At 35.5% G+C, this 19,421-nt stretch overlaps 1 protein-coding gene across 2 annotated transcripts; it reads left to right on the top strand.

The window, feature by feature from the left end:
* The first annotated feature begins 20 nt into the window (after positions 1-20).
* INTS12 (integrator complex subunit 12) lies at positions 21-19,421 on the top strand. Of its 2 annotated transcripts, none has more exons than XM_019738941.3 (7): positions 21-139; positions 4,723-4,887; positions 8,412-8,528; positions 10,253-10,440; positions 11,240-11,399; positions 14,982-15,128; positions 18,145-19,421. In XM_019738941.3, the coding sequence occupies exons 2-7, from the start codon at positions 4,732-4,734 to the stop codon at positions 18,727-18,729; spliced, it is 1,353 nt and encodes a 450-aa protein (XP_019594500.2). In that variant the 5' UTR covers positions 21-139; positions 4,723-4,731; the 3' UTR covers positions 18,730-19,421. The 2 variants fall into 2 exon arrangements, with proteins under 2 accessions (XP_019594500.2, XP_019594499.2); XM_019738940.3 differs by having other exon boundaries at positions 22-139; positions 8,412-8,564.

Raw genomic sequence — 19,421 nt, 5'->3', positions numbered from 1 at the left:
AGGGGGTTACGTCACTTCCGACCGTGGCGCAGAGAAAGTTTTCCCCCACGACTCTGCTGCGGGAACCTCTCAGAGCTGGCTGGTGTCGGGACCGGTTCGGAACGGGCGACGCGAACCCACCGAGTAGCGGGGCGGAGCGGTGAGTTGTGACGAGCGACCCTCCTCCCAGCCGCCTCTGGGAGGCTCGAGACCTCCGCGAGGGGTGTGGTGGGAGGATAGTTCCGTGGGGTCTTAGTTTCCTCACCCCTTATGGGGAAACCTCGTAATTTGCGGGCGATCCCGCGCCCCAGGCTGACCGCCCTTCCCTTTCATTGAGGTCTCTGCGTCCTCCGAGGGTGTTGCGGGCTGGGGCACTCGGACGGAGGACACAGTCCCAGGGGCTAGGTCCTGGGAACCCTGTCTCGGACCTTCCTGAGAAGGTTTTGGCGACTTCTCTGTACAGCTCCCTCTTTCCTGTCTCAGCTTCTCTCGGGCTCCCTCTCAAGGACCATCCCCCGTGCCAGGCCCATGGTGTGTCATGCTTTGATCAAAGGATTGGCATTCTTTTTCTTTGTGTCTGCTGTCGCTTTTCAGGTTCTCTGACATTTCGTTGTTTTAGAATCGGGGTCCTTCTGCCTCCCCTGCGTTTGCAGACGAGTCCCTAGGGTATCAGTATAGCCCAGGGCCAACATCTAAGTGGAGGAATGAAAAGAGCAGCATCTTTAAAAGGATGCTTATTAGAAAGCATTGCAAGAGCTTGCAAAGACATAAAAGGCAAAGCTTACTAGAGCCGTTATGGGGTGACAACCCTAATACTGCACTCTACGTGCAATAGTTCCTTCATGCAGGAAGGAAATGCACATGCAGATGGTCAACTTTGGGCATCTTTTAAGATTGGCATGTAGGGTGGAAAACAGGATCTAGGGGAAAGCATATATTTATATATGAAGACCCAATTTAGGTTGGAGACATCTCAGAAGCCCTAGAAAGTGTTATTTCAACGAAAACCTCAATAAATATATTTGAATACCCATCCACTTCCAATCTCTAGGTATATATCTGTGAATTTTTTAAAAAGTCCCTGCTCTCATGGAGTTTACAATTCAGTGGGATTAATAAATTTAAACCAGATGAAGGATTGGGAAGCATGCATTGCAGATAGGAACATTGTACAGGTCCCCGGTCATGAAAGACCTGTTTTTGTTTTACTTTTTTTTTTTTTTGATGTTTAGGGACTTGGGGGTGGGATGGAAGGTGGGGCAACCACAGATTTGAATTGCTTTTCTGTTGCTTTTTGTGAAAGGGCTTTAGAAATGGTTAAAATTATGTAGGAGAGAAAAGGCCATTATACTTTGATTGCTTAATAATTTCATAGCCATTATTTTGTGGTTCTTTGCAAAGTAACAAAGTGATAGGCAAAAAGATAAATATAGACCCTCCCCATAAAATACTTAAGACTTTCATAGGGTATATAATACTTGTGCAAAATATAAAAAAGAATATGTATGGTTCAAGGTAGACAGTCCCCATGTCATGCGGGGAGGCCTGCAGGGTCTCTGGTCCCGCTCCCCACATAACGCAGGATATGGTGAGGCCAAAAAGGAGCACCCACGGAGCCATAGGTAGGGGAGTCATACCACTACGGTCTCACTGGAGGCTGGGTTCACTGGACGTGCGACCTGCTGTCCGTTTTGTCTGCAACCCACCGACGACTCTCTTTCACTCTCCTCCACTCTCCTCTACTCTCCTCCGTAGCCGCAGCAGTTATATTAGCGGCTAATTGGCCAACTGGCTACAGCTCACGGCCAATCAGCCACAGCTGACGGCCATCTACTACCCGAGCCAGCACTCCTCCACGTGAAGCCGAGAGCCTGTAAACTACTTTCTGGGACTCTGCCCCCACACCCCAGTACCATGAGAAAGCACTACATGACATCCTAGGAGGAAGAGATTATTAGTAGTATTTGGGGTGGGAAAGGACACACCAGCTGTGAGTAGAATCCTCATGAGAATTAATGTTTGAAGTAGGCCTTGATCAGAGTTGGAAATCTAAAAATGGTTTAAAAAGCTTCCCAGACACAGAAAAAAATAAATAAGTAGAAGGGGCAAAGCCAGCTAATGGCTCTGCTGTGAGGAAGGTCAAGATGAAGAATTAAAATTTTTGTTCCAGTTGATGAATCTTCTTAAATACCAGGCCGAGAGATTGGGCTTTATTTTGAAGGCAGTGGGAAGCCTTAATTTTTGAGGAAGAACATTTAAAAAGGAAAAGAAAAATGTGTTACAGGAGCATTAATATGGCAATGGTGTTCCAGTCAACAGTGTTAAAATAGATTATTGCTTTAGTACGAGAAAGCTCACAAAGATCTCAACATGAATAGTAGCAGTAGAGGTGAAAAACGGTGCAAATGTGAGAAATACTACAGAGCCAGAATTCACAGGAAAGGCCTACTGATAGTTTGTATTAAGGAATAGAGGAGGACTCAGTGAGGGATAGATGTAGGCTCCAGACCTGATTAATGGAAAGTTGTGTCATTTATTAAAAAAAAAGTTATAGGACAGGGAACTTTTGGGGAAGATATTCATAATCTCAATTTTAGTCATAATTGAACTTGAGATACTATTAGGACAATCAGGCCGATGTGCCTATTAAGCAAGTATGTGGGATTCGAGTTTAAGAGAGATGAGAGTGGGGATAAACATGAAACTATCTGCCTAGAGATGATAGTTGAAAACATGATATACATAAGATTACCTGGGAAGAAATTGGCACCACAACTAATGACAATAGACAAGGACAGATACTTGAGCAATACCAAAAACAACAGTGATGAGAAGATGAGCCAAAGAAACAGTAGTCAGAGATATGAGGAAAAACAGAACAGCTGAATGTGATAGAACTTAAGGAGGAGAAGGTTCTTTGAAAAGGGAAGTCGATAACATGTATTCACTTGGCGGGCATTTATATAGTACCTACTATCTGCCAGGCATGGTGCTAGACACATGGTCACAGCAGTAAGTAAGACCAATCCATTGCTGGCCCTCATTCTAGAAATGTACATTCTATTGAGAAAGACAGATACTGTTTAGTTAGTTAACAGTGTAGTAACTATTGCATATAAGTATGTTACAAATGAGGATGTTTTGGGACCATATAATAGTAAGAATATGTGCAGAAAGCAAATGAGACTTGAAGAATGAATAAGATGAGGAATGAGACATTTTCTACTAAAATGCTGAGGTAAGAAAGATATGTTGAAAGACTTGAAATAATTCATGCAGCTACAACAAAGAGAGTGGGAATAGCGCGAAACACTAGGTAACATTTAATGAGTATGTACTCTGTGCCAGGAACTGTTGTAACTGCTTTACATATATTACCAGATCATGTAGGGCATTAGAGACCTTGTTAAAAATCTTGTTCTTTAACCTTTGGATAGTGAGAAGTGAAAATATTTTTTTTATTTTTTATTTTTTTGCTTTTATAAACTTTATTAATTTTCCCCATTGTCTAAGTATAAGTGAATTATACGTGGGAATTCCTTGACTCCATACATCTTTATGAATGCCCAGTCTGTGTCATTAATGTGCTCACTGAGAAAGCATCAGTGAACAAAAAACCAAAGTTTCTATTGTAATGGAGTACTCTGTGAGAAAGGAAACACACAGTAAACATAAAAGACCATCACCCAATAGAGAGAGCTTGGCAGAAAGTTATGTAAAATGATGTAACAATATGAAAAGTTTATATTAAGTTGTTGGCAATCCCTCTCCTGGGTATACCCAAAAAATCTGAAAACATTTATCCATAAAGACTTGTGTGCTCCAGTGTTCATTGCAGCTTTATTTACGGTGGCCAAGACATGGAAACAACCAAAATGTCCTTCGATAGATGAATGGATAAAGAAGTTGTGGTATATATACATAGTGGAATACTATTCGGCAGTAAGAAAAGATGAAATAGGACCATTTGTGACAACATGGGTGGATCTTGAGATTATAATGCTAAGTGAAATAAGTCAGACAGAAAAATTAAAAAAACACGTGATTTCACTGATATGTGGGATCTAAACCGAAAACAACAAAGGAACCCGACAAACAACTGAAAGAACAAAAACTCATAGACGTAGACAATAGTTTAGGGGTTACCAGAGGGTAAGGAGGGAAGGGGGAGCAGGGCTCTAGAAGAGGGTAAATGGGGTCTAATATATGGTGATGGAAAGAGAACTGACTCTGGGTGGTGAACACGCAATGTGAGATATAGATGATATATTACAGAATTGTACCCAGAAATCTTTTCTATAGCTCATCACTAGTGCATCCTCTAACCATTGCCCTCCTGTGATACCCTATCGCCTACACTAAATCATTTTTTTTTTCTGCCATGGAAATAAGTTTGAGAGAAGACTTTTTAATATATAGTAAACTTGACCTAAACACATCAAGTTCATGTGTACTAAACTGTAAGTGTGTATTTTAAAATGGAGTTAGGAGGGGGCTCAGTGGTAGGGAGGAACTTTTCTGGACTTGAAACTTGGATTTGGATGTACAGAAAACTGAAAGCACTCTTGCTTCAGGGGAAAAGAACTAGGTAATGCCTGTCAGGGATAAGAAGGAAATTTATCTGTAATAACCATTTGGATATTTTGAATTTTGTATCCTGTGCACAGCACTATTTGTTATAAACAAAATACAGACAAACTTTGCTCTTTGTCTCTAAATTACCCCTCTTTTTTTTTCCTTCAGGTGTTTGCAATGGCTGCTACTGTGAACTTGGAACTCGATCCCATTTTTTTGAAAGCATTAGGCTTCTTACATTCAAAGAGTAAGGATTCTGCTGAAAAGCTAAAAGCATTACTTGATGAATCTTTGGCTCGGGGCATTGATTCAAGTTACCGTCCGTCTCAAAAGGTATCTACATGAGTAAAACACTTGGAGGGAATTTTGTAAGGCCTGTAGTAATACAGTGTTAACATTTAGAACATCTCGAAACAGTCTCTCTGCCGAAATAATCTTTTCTGTGGCATGAAGAAACTATATTCTTTAATTTTCTTACGTCAAGCTTTTAGAGAACTGTTACACTACATAGGTTAGCAGAGGGTGGGAGATATTCTGTTCTACCCCTTTATGTGTATAGAAACCCAGTTGTTTACAATATATTTTAATTTCAAATTCTTTATGATCAGAATGTTTTTCAAAGCTGCTGAATGAAACCAATGCTTGTAATTACTTTCAATGTTTTGGGGGTAAAAATAATCATGATGTAGAAGGACAGAGATTTTGCAATGAAGTGAATTGAATGTATATAGGGTAATTTAAGGGAAAAGGGAAATATGAATAAACTATGAGAACTGTGTAATTCCAAACCTGATAATAACAAAGTGACCAAGCAGCTTTATGTGAAGAGACTAGACAATTTGGAATCAGACTCACCTGTTTTAATCCCAGCTTACCTCTTACTAGTTGTATGGTAATAGATAACATATCCTGAACATTTACTGTGCTCAGGTACTTTTCTGAGTGGCGCCTGTATATAATGAATTTTAATTGTGATAACAATCTTTTGAAATTGGTCTTATTTATTTCCTTCATTTTGCGAAAAGTAATGTGAGGTACATAGCAGCTTTATTTCACCCAGATTCTGTTTCTCTGTTCATAAAATGGGGATAATAAGAACTCCCTTGTGAAAATTAAAAGAGATGAAGTATACAAGTCACCCAGTGTAGTATCTGGTATACAGTAGGCGCTTAGCGAATGACAGCTCTCATTACATTCTCGAATACCTTATAAGACATTCTTTCAAACCTTTCTTAAGCTCTGGCCCTAAAACTTCAAGTCATTCAGGCCTGTAGACCTAGATTCCAAACTGAAAAGGGAAGGACAGAACTGTATATATGACCAGCTCAGTCTGATCCAGACTCTCAAGCTGCAGACAGGACCAAGTGTCAGACTCAGCATCCAAGTAAACCGTGGCATTTTGCCCCCCAGCCTTCTTGTAACATTAGCTCTAGTACTCTCAACACTTTTTGTTGTCTTTTGAATACTGGAGCCATTGTGACCTCATTTTTTCTACCATTTTCATTGTGGTAGGTTCAATGAATTCAACCTAACCAAATTAATACAACTCTACAAAACACACTACCAAATTCTTTCTACTCTAAGTATTGGTATTGTCCAACTAGGAAAAACCTATTATTACTAAAGAAGCAGTATTTTGAGATTCTAAACCAAAAGGAAGTTCATCTATGAAAGTACATGAAAAATTTATTGTGATTGAAAAATCTGCTGCCCTTAAGTTTCTAACTGGAAGTTACCTCTCCTGCTCCTTTAAAGAAAATACTCTGAGGGGCATTTAAAAAGCACAGGTTCATTTAATTTTAGCCTTCAGCTGAACATTTCCATCTTTAGAATTGTATGAGAATAATTTATACCCGTGTTTTTCCAACTTTAGCAAGCACAGGAGCCAACCAGAGGCAGTGGTTTGCTTATAAATGCCAGCAGCTGGCTCTTTAAGTGTAGTTCCAACATAAAAATTGGTTGACATTTTCATTTACATCAGTTAGTCAAATGTGAAATAATGAAGTTAGAACTTAACTCATCCATCGAGGCCTTGAACAACTTCTTTGCTGAGTTAGTTAATAGTTTCCAAATACCGCAAAAACTGTCCTCTATGCTTTTATGTTGCTGACACAATACACTTTTAAGTTTAATCTGCATTATTAACATTTTCTCCATTACTTTCATAAGTCTACATGAGTGGTCACCAAACTTTCTGAAAAGAGTCAAATAGTAAATATTTTAGGTTTTGTGGGCCAGATGGTCTTTGTCACAATTATCTAATTCTGCCATGATAGCATGAAGGCAGCCATAGATAATACATGAATGAGTGAGTATTGCTGTGTTCTAACATAACTTTGTTTATAAAAATAGGCAGTAGGCCACATTTGGCCTACATGCCTCAGTTCGCCAACCCCCAGTCTAGACAAACAGCACAACAGTAAATCAAGCCCTGCTACCAGTAAGTCTGAAGCCCTTTGCTCATTCCTTCCCCTCTCTTCCTCCTCAGAGTCACCTCTATTCTGAAGATGATTTGTAGCATGCTCATTTATATTTTAAACTTTTATGTATTATAGAAAAATAGATCACACTCAAATGTTTTATTTAGAATAGTAGGAAAATGCCCTCCGTTGGTGGGGAGGCAATTCCAAGGAGCTACGATACGCATCAACTTTTTATATTGTTAACAACAATAGATAACAAATTTATATATCAGCAAAGCCTTAACATAAGAACAAGGATCAGAAGTTTAAAACAGAATGAAAAGGCAAGCTACTGACTGAGAGAATATTTGTGAATCATGTATCTGATAAAGAACTTGTATCCAGAATCTATGAAGAACTCCTTAGACTCAGTAATAAAATAAACAACTCCATTTTTAAAAATGGGCAAAATATTTTAACACTTTACCAAAATAAGATATATGTATGGCAAATAAGCACTTGAAAAATATGCTCAACGTCATTAGTCATTAGGAAAATGTAGATTAAATTTGCAATAATATACCTATTAGAATGTCTAAAATTAAAAAGATTAGCCATACCAAGTGTTGGTGAGGATGTGAAGGAACTGGGACTCTCCCGTACCCCTGGGGAAATGTAAAATGGCATACCACTTGGGAACATGGTTTGTCTGTTGCTTAAAAAGTTAACATACACCTACCATATGGCTCAACCATCCCACTCCGAGACATTTATGCTAGAGGAATGAAAGCATATGTCCACACACAGACTTGTATGTGACTGTTCATAACAGCTTTATTTGTAATAGCCCCAAACTTCATGCAACCGAAAATGTCCATCAGTAGGTAAATGGATAAACAAATTGTGGACGACTGGACTATAATGGACTACTATTCAGCAGTATAAGGAATGAATTGTTGGTACACTCAACAGCAGAGATGAATTTCCAAGTAAATACGAGTATGCTGAGTGAAAGAAGCCAGACAAAAAACAGCACATACTGTATGATTTCACATGAATTTCAGAAAATGCAAACTAATCCATAGTTACGGAAGGCAGATCAGTGCTTGTCTGAGAATGTCTGAGCCATAGTTTCTCTAGGATGTATATTTCTAATTTCTAAGAGTGATTACAAAGGTCCACAAGGAAACTTCAGGGAATAATGATATTGATTACAGTGATAGTTTCACAGGTGTGAAGTGATATGGTGAAATTTAACCAAATTTCATACTTTAAATTGGTGCAGTATATCCATTATTTCTCAATAAAGCTGTTTAAAGTAAAGAACACTACATTGGTCACAACGTGGTATCTTAATTTTTAACTGAAAATTGTTTAGCTTTATGATAGCTTTTTTATGATGTATTAAATGGTCTGAATATTTAATTACGAGTGTCCTTTTATTTCACCTTTTAGGATGTAGAGCCACCCAAAATTGCAAGCACAAAAACTGTTCCCATTAAGCAAGAGCCCAAAACATCATCCAGTCTTCCTTCTGGCAATAATAATGGCAAGGTTCTCACAGCTGAAAAGGTAAAGAAGGAAGCTGAAAAGAGACCTGCTGATAAAGTAAGAGTTTATTTTGATCTAGTAAAAACGTTAAATAAATCAGCCCTTTATAGGCAGAAAGTGTTTTGTGCTTACTTTTATATAATAGTGGGTAAAAAGTACATAATAGTCATTCGGTTAATATATTTTAGTAATTGTAGATGTTGATTTTTTGAAAAATGAGTAAAATTTAAAACATTTCTTTAACCATTTACTGAAGTTGTCAACAAATATTTGAGCCCTAGGGGATATACTGATTTCAAGTGTAAGCTTTAATCTGTAACTAAAATACTCCAGATGGGACAGTTGTTAAAAAGAAAACAGAAAGAATAAAGAATAAAGGAAAAATAAAGAATAATGGTATAAATGACTAAACATGAAATTTGTTCCAGAATGGCGTATACCTTAACAGGGCTACAAACAGTTCTTGGATTGTCTATTTTCAATGATTTCAGCATATTTTTAATTTTTAATATTTTGGTACCTAGTAATGACTGTATTTTTAAAAATTTTTAATAAGTCCTGCCCTCAAGATGGGGTATATAAGTTCCATATGTTTTCATATTTTTTTCTAAATATTGGCTATTCATAAACTGTATTGTATTGTTTTCTGTGCTTTTAAATTTATATAAATGGTATTATACTGCATGTGTACTTACACGTGTGTGTGTGTGTGTATATATCTCCATCCTTTAATAACATTTTCTCCAATTCATGGGTAATTCACCCATGTTGATACCTGTAGATCTGAATATTTCTTTCAGCTACCATATAATATTCATCCTATGAATAAACCACATTATCCATTCCCCAACCAATGAGCAATTAGCTTATTTCTCCTATTTTTTTTATTTATTATAATGGAACGTCAACAAACTGCTTTACACTTACCTCTTCGCACACATGGTGGTAGTTTCTATAGGATGTATACCTGTAAGTGGATGTAATAGGATATGTATAACATCAACATTCCTAGGTAAATTACTATCCAAAGTGGATGTATTAAATTTATACTTTCACCAATAAAGTATAAGAATTCCAAATTCTCTGTGTCTGTAACATTTATATCTTAAAGATAGGAGACAGAATTTACTTTGAAGCAAATGATGGCAATGTGTTAAGTCTGGATGACTGGTAGATAGTTCATTATTTACTTCTTTTAAATGTATTTTAAATATCAGTAGTTCATAATTTAAAATATTTAAAATAAAAAATAACCTTTAAAAATAGCTTTGGGGTGACTGGTAGCTCAGTTGGTTAGAGCGTGGTGCTAATAACACCAAGGTTGCCAGTTTGATCCCCACATGGGCCACTGTGAGTTGCACCCTCCTTAAAAAAAAAAAAAAAAAAAAATACAGCCTTATTAGTGGTGTGGCTTCTCAATTCAAAGCATCTGACAGGAGGAAAAAAGGAGCAGTATAAGTAAATCCATTGGACTTCCCGAATTCTTTAATGGATAAAGGAGTATAAAGAGAAATACAGATACATGCTAAACTGTTCTGATTTATTTATTTCTACCTTGCTGGTTTCTTTTAGCATACTAATTAGGAATTCATTACAGATCTACAGATCTTTACTTTACTGTGTACATCTGTCCCTAACTATGTGAAAATATCTGTGAAGTGGCCTTCATCATTGCACTGTCCATCTTATCTCTGGTGATTTCAAGTTTATTATAACATGTTCTTTCCGATTGGTACTTTTTATAGACAAAATCAGACATCACTGAAGGAGTGGATATTCCAAAGAAACCTAGATTGGAGAAACCAGAGACACGGTCCTCTCCCATTACTGTCCAAACCAGCAAGGATTTAGCTATGGCTGACCTTTCCAGTTTTGAGGAGACGAGTGCTGATGATTTTGCCATGGAGATGGGCTTGGCCTGTGTTGTTTGCAGGTAAGTTGTACCTTGCCACAGATTCTTTTGTTTCTTCGTAAAGAGCAAACAACTAAAAACAAACAAACAAAAAAATGTCAGACCAATTGTTCGGTGTTTTTAATTTCATTTTTATTATTTGTAGGTGATAAATAGATTATTCCCTATGAACTGCCCATATGACAATGTAACCTCTTGAAAAGTGTCAAATATTTTATCTTCCTGACTGTGGCATCTTTAATCTGTTGTGATTATGATAGTCTAAGGTTGTAGTGATTGCTTTTTGGAATTTATACTTTTTTGATACACATATTAGTACATTCCATTCAGTTGATAAGACATTTATTTATTGGTACACCCGGTGCCTGCACTGGAATGTGCTAGGCACTGTATGTAGATAATTAGGTCCAGTTCCCACCTTTATGCAACTCATATATTAATGAAGAGGATAGTATAACATGTAGGTAACAAATATAAAGGAATTGAACAGAGGTACATTGAACAGTTATGAAACTGTTAGAGAATTAGCCAAGTCTACTACCTTCTTAGAGAACGAAAAAGAATTACAATGAGAATTGACAAGGAGAATATAGCCAAATTTAAATACTAAGACACCTTATATATTTATTAATGGAACATAAGATTTAAAAGAAATGAAGTGTTTGTACAGGCTACATGTTGGGGTTTGTTCATTTGTTTTTTGGTTTTTCTGGGGGTTTTCCTTCTTTATATATCAGACTTTATCAAATCATCCCTATAATGGCTTTAAATTGTTGCATGCATTCATGTAAGTGCAATGTTTAATGGTATATTTTCTTAGGCAAATGACAGTGGCATCTGGTAATCAATTAGTAGAATGTCAGGAGTGCCATAATCTCTACCATCAAGATTGCCACAAGCCCCAGGTGACAGACAAGGAGGTGAATGACCCTCGCCTTGTGTGGTATTGTGCCCGATGTACCAGACAAATGAAAAGAATGGTAGGAATCATTTTTCTCCATTTTAAACAGTCTTTGTCAATATTTTTGTTGATATGTGTTTTTGAAATGAAAATTTCAAAATGAAAATTTGAACTATGAAGATATTGCAAAAAATCGTGTAAGTTAATTATTTAAATGTTTGTTACTATAGTGTATATGTGAGATTTATGTGTCTAGGCCTAAAGACCAGACTATGTTATATGGTTTTTCTCTGTTCAGCTTTTAGCTTATTCTAATATTTAAAAAGAAAAGGATTGGAGACCCACAAAATATGAGTATTTCTTACTAGTATGTCAATGTATTTCTAAACATTTAAAAATACTATAATGCACTGTGGGAAGTGGTGAGATGCAAAGTCCCAGTCTTTGGTGAGTCTGGTAAGAAAATACTGAAAATGCCTACTCCTGAGGAAGCTTAACCCACCAAATTTACAGTTATACAAAGGCAGTATTTATACGTGTATCTCTGTCCTTCTACCTGTGTTTCTCTGTTCCTTAGTCTGTCCTCATTGTCTTCGAGTGACCATTTACCATTTTCCCAGTGCGCTTGTTCTGTTTACTGCTCACTAACACAACTGCCTTCAGTATCATACTGAAACATGTTTTCGTTTGTCATACTGGATGGTTTTCTACCTTTTCTTCATTTAAAAAGTAGATAAATGAACTTCATCATTTTCCTTTTAAAGAAATCAAGTTGTTACTTATGTCAGTGACTTGTCGGATTCCCCCCCATCTCTGCTCCCTGCCTTAGATTAGGGACTCCTGATGGAAGAGTTCTCATGTCTGCTAATCAAATGAATTTCCACATAAATTTTTCTGACCAAATCTATCTTTTGAAAGTTAGTATTACTTAATTAAAAGTGAAAAGTCAAGATATCTACTTTACTTTTTAGTCAGTTAAATCAAAAATAAGAAATGTTTGTATTCCTATGAAAAGTAGTAAAAATTCAGTAGTAGATACACTTTCTGTTTTTAACTGGAGATTTCCGTGACTGACAAAGTACAACTTTTTCTGCTCAGTCTGCTTTTGATTTTGTGTACGATTTAAACTAGTTGCCCTTCAGGACCTTAACCAAAATGGTTATGGGTGAGCAATATAGTGCATTTAGGGCATTGACAGAAGTAATCACTAAGATCAGTAATAGTCAAAACAAGTAATCTGTTTTTCTTCAGTATGTGTTCAATATTTTATTATTATTTCATTACAAGTCTGTTAATAAAGTAAGCACTGTTCTCTCCTAAGTCTTTTCTCCCCCGTTGTTGTGACTTAGTTTACAGCAAATCTGTATTTATAGTTCTAACTCTCTTTGTGGAGTGAATTTTGGCCAGATATCCTACAGTTATTTTAAGTTCAACAGCTTTAAAATTGAAAATGTTATCTTCTCTACTCAGTTTTTCCCCCAATTGCCTGAACTAGAAAACATCCTTTACACCTTTATATCTCTTCATTTTACCCTATTCTATAACTCTCTCATTTCTTGTCTATTACTTGTCTATAGGAAGCCTAGATAAGAATGTTATGATAGTGTGTGGCAAGGTCTAAGGTCATTCTTCAGTTTTATAATGTTCTCTACACCAGGCAATGGGTTTTGCCCCAGCACTAGGTAAAAGACTCTGACTTATTGCAGAGGCTCTCAATCTAAGGTAATAACACACACCTACTCAGCAGCATTTAGAAATATGTTGTTTGTGATTGCTGCCTTCCTGGCAATTATTGCCCTGAGTGGGAAATTTCATACATTCTGTAGTGGATGAGACAGTCACCCAATGAAAAATTTTAGTGCCTTTATTGAGCAACACCGAGTCAGTGATAATATCCTAGTTCCCTAAACTAGTATTACCAACAAAGGACAAAGGGTTCTCGGTATTTCTTGCTCAACTTCTAAGATGGCTAGGTGAAACAGAAAGCAGAAGACCTAAACATGATCTCCTAGGCAGAGGTCCTTTCTGGCCTTCATTGTAATGAATCTTCATGTGCTAAAGCATACCAGTTAGGTAGGTCTTCACAATCTAATCTCTGGAATAGTAGATAAGTGTAAGATGGAAAGCCATGATTATAGAACCATGTATTTTTTTTATTTACTCTAAGGCTTGCATTCTCAAAACATGGTTTTATAGTAGAGTGTAAGATGGCCCTCCTTTCTTGCTATTTTACCACAGATACACTTCCAGCATTTTTAATAATATTGTTGATCTGAATGTTGCTTTATAAACGATATTTGAAAGTAGGTGTACTTTCATGTGGCAAGTATATAATATAAAAAAATGGGATGAATTGAAACTTAAGAACCGAAATTGTATATACTATGGCAAACCATAGCACAAGAAGATTCCACAAGAAGGTCCAAACAAGAATAAAACAGTCTGTAATCAAACTTCCAGAAATGGGAACAAATTATTAATAAATGTTGTTTGGCATAGTCTTGTATGGCCTTATTAGGATTGTCAAAGACAGTGGAATGGCTGGGAGCATCTTTCTCCATTCAGCATGAATGGATTCTTAAGAAAGATTCACTTTTCTTATCCTTTGTAAATTATGATGATGAATAAATAGTAACTATTATGTCAGCACTCAACATATTCCAGACACTGCTAAACTCTTATATAATTGTAATTCATCCTCATAACCCATATTTGAAACAGATGGTATTACCCCCATTTTGTAGATGAAGAGAAAGTCTTTTAGAGATTTACATATTCTGTCTGACTGAGGTAACATAGTTAGGGAAGCAGTTGAGCTGAGTTTTAATCCAAGTTCTGTTTGACTCCAAAAACTGTGCTCTCAAATACTGCACTATATTGTTTACATAGTTATGATTATAACCTGGAAAGCACTAATGAATAAACTGAAAATTGATTACAGTTTGTAAGAGAATTTAGTATAGTACCTAGTTATAAAATAAGAAAATAATAATTATTGGTCAAATTAAAACTGTATATACTTGTAAAGGAATAGCAGAGGTAAATTCCTCTTTAATAACAGAAATTTGTATTTGTGAACTCTCTTTAAGAATTCAGTGTGCCTAGTTCTGCAGTATGGAAAAAACCTCAAAAAGCTTCATCATGTATCACTAATGTCTTTTTCTCCCCCTTCTGTATTTAAAACCATACAATTTCTCTGAACTACCTTTTAACTCACTCTCACTTAGAGACTTATGCCTGAAACCCAAGAAGAAAACTCCTAAGTCTTTGCCCAACCATAACAAGAAATAAATGTACTTAGTTACTAGTGAAACTAGTTACAAATAGTTTGTGATTTTCCTTTTCTTAAAGAAACAGTTTGGCTTGTCTTGTTAAAATGGTATTTAATCAACCCTAATCTGCATGATCTCTAAAGCACCATATTATCTTTACTATTTAGAAACTAATAAAATGAATAAAAGCATTAATATAATGATAAAAATAATTTGTCCAAGACTATAGTTTCAGTGTCATCACAGTATTTTTAAATGTTTAATTATATTTCAACTCAATGAGGAGTACTGTGATAGATATTTTTATTGTCTTTTTTATGCATTCAACTCAGATTTTGTAGCTAATTTAATCTTAACATTGATTTTTTTTTTTTTTTTTTTTTTTACAGGCTCAAAAAACGCAGAAACCACCACAGAAACCCGCCCCCACAGTTGTTTCTGTAGCTCCCGCTGTCAAAGATCCACTGGTGAAGAAACCAGAAACTAAACTCAAACAAGAGACTACTTTTCTGGCATTTAAGAGAACGGAAGTCAAGGTACAGTACATTTTATTTCTATCTAAAATGGCTTTTAATTTAGTTGACTAAACAATAATTACCTGGAAAAATTAATGAGGAATTTTATATACTAAATGGCCGTATGTTGGAAATTCAGATTGCATAACTATTAACTTTAGGTAGAAAAGGAACATTTATGTAATTGTTTAATCTCTACCTCTGCCATTTCTCTTTTTATCCCAGTTAGGAACTGTCTTAGGGAGCACTCCATGATGCCGTACTTTCCCACTCCGATGTAGTCAGACTCTTCTCTCCATCAGGAATTTGCTCTATATTCTAAATCCCTCTGCGCTCAGTAGAAACAGTTTTGCTCCTCCCCTTACTTGTGCTGATTGACCTTGTAGCTCTTTTTTCCCTATTTGTTGGCTGCTGAAGAAGTTTTCTTACTTTGTCTAATTTTTTTTTTCCTTTTATTGTCACAGACTTTCTTGGTCCCTGCCTCTTATCCTAAGGGGCCAGATTATCTAGTGAGAATATCACCTTTCTCATTCCTAAGTTTGCATCCTTAATTTCACACTACATTATTGTTAATGTCCTGGCATTTTGATACGGAATAAAATATTTTTCTAATATAATTGTATAATAAAAAATGCTTTTACTGAGTTACACATTCCAATTTTAAGCAGAGTACTAAAGGTGGAAGAAAAAAATATTAACCCCAAGTTCTCAAAGGTTGACCCCAGAATATTCTAAAGATATTACTTTGTCCCAGTGACTATAAGTAGCAAAGATCAAGAACGTTGGAGTGTTGATAAAGAATCTGAATATAAAGTGCTCTGAGAAAGATACTGATAATTTTATTTGCAGATCATTTTTAAAGTTATTTACTAGGGAAGAGTTGATATCCAATATTGATTTGTCATATAGAAGCTTGGTGAATTGGAATAGAAGTAAAAATAACTTACTGAAAGTAATTAAAGTTATTGTAGTCTATACTTAAATCACTTTTAGGTATATTTTTATACTCACTTGTTAACTGCTAAAGTTTATTTTAGGAAATCCAACATGAAATCATTTTACAAAAATAAATTAAGGCTTTGGCTGTCGTGCTTGCTCTGCTTAAAAGCTTTTGGTGTTTTTATGATAAACACGGATAAATTTTTACCATGAGAAAAAATTCTTCCCATTCTTATATAAAAAGCAAATGGCTTTCTAAGTAGGATACTGGCAAGGAAACATTTATAGTTAAAAACAGTTGAGAAATTTATTTGCTACACTAAAGTAGTAAGAAATACTTGTTCTCCATTGTTTGTGTTATTTTACTTTTGAGTGTCCTGTTAGTATTATAAGCCATCTGTCATTTTGTTGAAAACAATACCAGTAACAGAAACCATTAAAATAAAATGCCATACACACAGGACTTGCTTTCTGTACTTCATAAGTGTTGGTCTTTTTAATTACTTCACATGGATTTTCTTTTGTGAAGTCTGTTGAAAAATCATTTAGCCATATGGCAGACTGTTTTATGTTTAATAGAAGGAAAAAGGAAAAAAATTAGATCTTTCATAACTGAAAATTAAAAGTTTACTACACCTGTGTCCTTTTGCTTCTTTGACTAACTTTCTCATTACCTGTATGCATTCTTCTAGGAATTTATAATTTATCTAGTTTATTTTCTCTGGATAACCTTATGAGATAGTTACTATATGATGATGTTATTATTATTAAAAAAAACAAACTATCATTTTCACAATATCTGAACAAAAATCTGGACTCCTCTTAAAAAATAAAGATTTCAGGGCACTCTATTTTGATTACTTTTCACGTTGGTTAAAAATATTTACATGCAGACAGTATCAAAGGCTACTTTGTAAGAACTAAAATTTTTTTTATGAACTCTTTCAGAGTTAAGTTCTAAAATATAACTATATATTTTAGGCATGATAACTACCATATTTTTAAGTAAGATACTATTAGTAATGCTTTATTTTTGACCTACGTGTGAATTTAACACTTTTGTGAATCTTCTTAAGAATATGAAGATAGAAAGAGTGCCAATGAGTTCAATTCATACTTAATTTGAACAAAATACATATTTGCTAAATGTGAAGGTGAAAAATTTTTATTCTTGGGTGAATAAAAGCAATATTTATTTATATAGTGACATTAGTATCACGGTTAGCTTTTGACTGGCCAAGGAAGTTAACTGGAGAAATCAAAGTGTTAACCTTTAAGAACTACATCTAAGAGTGAGTCAGACCTACCCAAAATGTAACTGCAGCTTATGAGGCAGTTTATAAAATCCTTTATACAGAAGCAGGGATCTCTTGTGTGATAGTTTCAAAGGAAACATGGACAAATTTGTGAAAATAAAGTCATGAGACCTTTTCACTACATCATCTGAGTTGTACAAGTCCCAGTCGTTACCATTGCATATCTGTGTATAGTTTGCAGTGCAGGCGCTAATTGCTCAAACTTTGAGGGGAACTTTTAAAAAAAAAAAAATGGGTTCAGAATCTCATACATTCACTGAATAAATAATTATTAACCGAATAATCTCTTTATCTCAGACCTCTCCTAAATATCCTGAGTCTGAACATTTTTGTCAATTAAGAGTGAATTCTATTTTTTAAATTATCAACAAGTCATTTGGAGCAAAGTCTAAAAAATTAGATGTCTTTCTGAGCTAGATAATACATTTTTGGTTCAGGACAAGTTAAAGCATCAAGTCTGATTTTCTGTTATGGCTTATAACTGAATTCAAAAGCAATTCTTAAAAAGGAATTCCTTATTTCTTTTTTGGAATCATTAGAACAAGAATTTGGCATCCCAAAATTTCTGCTTTGGAAATGGTAGCACTATGGATAAGTTTTGTTGTATGTGTTTTTTCAGATCAGTTTCATAAGAACTTAATTTTGGTGGTGTGATTTAAATTTCCCAAGTCATTACTTTTGTATAAAAAGTCCAAAAATTAAATTTTTATATATTTCAAAATATTATATTAGGTGTTAATTATACCTGGCTCTAATGTAATATTTGTCTCTTTTTTCTTTAGACATCTGCAGTTATATCAGGAAATTCCTCTAGTACCAGTGTTTCCTCTTCAGGAACTAGTGGTCTAACTGGATGGGCAGCTTTTGGAGCCAAAACTTCTTCTGCTGGTCCATCAACTGCAAAATTGAGTTCAACAACCCAAAACAATAGCGGGAAGCCTGCTACCTCATCAGCTAACCAGAAGCCTGTGGGTTTGACTAGTCTGGCCACAACATCCAAAGGTGGAATAGGTCCCAAAATAGGTTCCAGTAACAACACCTCACCTACTGTGCCGTTGAAACCTCCTCCACCTCTAACTTTGGGCAAAACTAGCCTTAGTCGTTCAGTTAGTTGTGACAATGTTAGCAAAGCAGGTCTTCCTAGTCCAAGTAGTTTAGTTCCAGGAAGCAGCAGCCAACTAAGTGGGAATGGAAATAGCGGGACATCAGGGCCTAGTGGAAGTACCACCAGCAAAACCACTTCAGAATCGAGCAGCTCTCCCTCGACATCCCTTAAAGGTCCAACTTCACAAGAATCACAGCTCAATGCCATGAAGCGATTACAGATGGTCAAGAAGAAAGCTGCCCAAAAGAAACTCAAGAAGTAATGTGGCCAAGTAGGTTTTTATATCACATTGCCCTAAAGATTAAAATCTTATTATTAGGACATAAACTGTAATGTACTATAGTTTAATAAAAATCTTCATAATGAAATTTCTATTATTTCTTACCTTAAAATGCTACACATTGTTTAGCAAAACTTGGAAATCTTTGTTTTTTTAAATCTGTTTAAGTTTTAACAATTCCCATAGTGTGTGAAATTGATTAGAATGACTAATTCTTGATGACAACTTTTAGAATCCCAGAAGATTGGTAGCATATGTGAATTAAAAAACAAAAAAAGCAATAGTTCGTCTTCTAACTAAGCCCTAAAAATCGATCCTGCTGAATAAGTCACCTTACCAGGTGGCAGGGATAACCAATTATAAAGTTTTCTACTTTCCTCCCAATATTCTGGATGTCTAGTGTCAGTCCCCAGCCTCATTTCAATTGATTCGCCCTTCCCCCGAAATGTTTCAGCTCCCCTTTTTCAAAATTTAATAATCAATTTCTGATACCCCTATTATTATATCTTTACCCTTTTTTATCACCTCATATCAATTATTTATGTCTTCCAATAGACTGTGAACTACCATGCCCTTTTAAAGCAATATTTTTTCTCACATTGCCCACTTTTCCTTACATTGCCAATGTAACATATGCACATAGTATATACTTAATAAAGATTGAATTTGATTTA

This window comes from Rhinolophus sinicus, chromosome 1, assembly GCF_057876585.1.
Source record: "Rhinolophus sinicus isolate RSI-liver-muscle chromosome 1, RSI-T2T, whole genome shotgun sequence".
Lineage (NCBI taxonomy): Eukaryota > Metazoa > Chordata > Mammalia > Chiroptera > Rhinolophidae > Rhinolophus > Rhinolophus sinicus.
Note: the sequence above shows the minus strand (reverse complement) of the source record. Positions and strands in the feature narration are given on the sequence as shown.

Bases quoted from the DNA above. Each gene is read 5' to 3' on its own strand.
- INTS12 (XM_019738940.3), top strand. From the start codon at position 4,732: ATGGCTGCTACTGTGAACTTGGAACTCGATCCCATTTTTTTGAAAGCA. The intron at 11,400-14,981 runs GTAGGAATCATT...TTTTTTTTACAG, and splicing joins CCAGACAAATGAAAAGAATG to GCTCAAAAAACGCAGAAACC. The intron at 15,129-18,144 runs GTACAGTACATT...TTTTTTCTTTAG, and splicing joins TTAAGAGAACGGAAGTCAAG to ACATCTGCAGTTATATCAGG.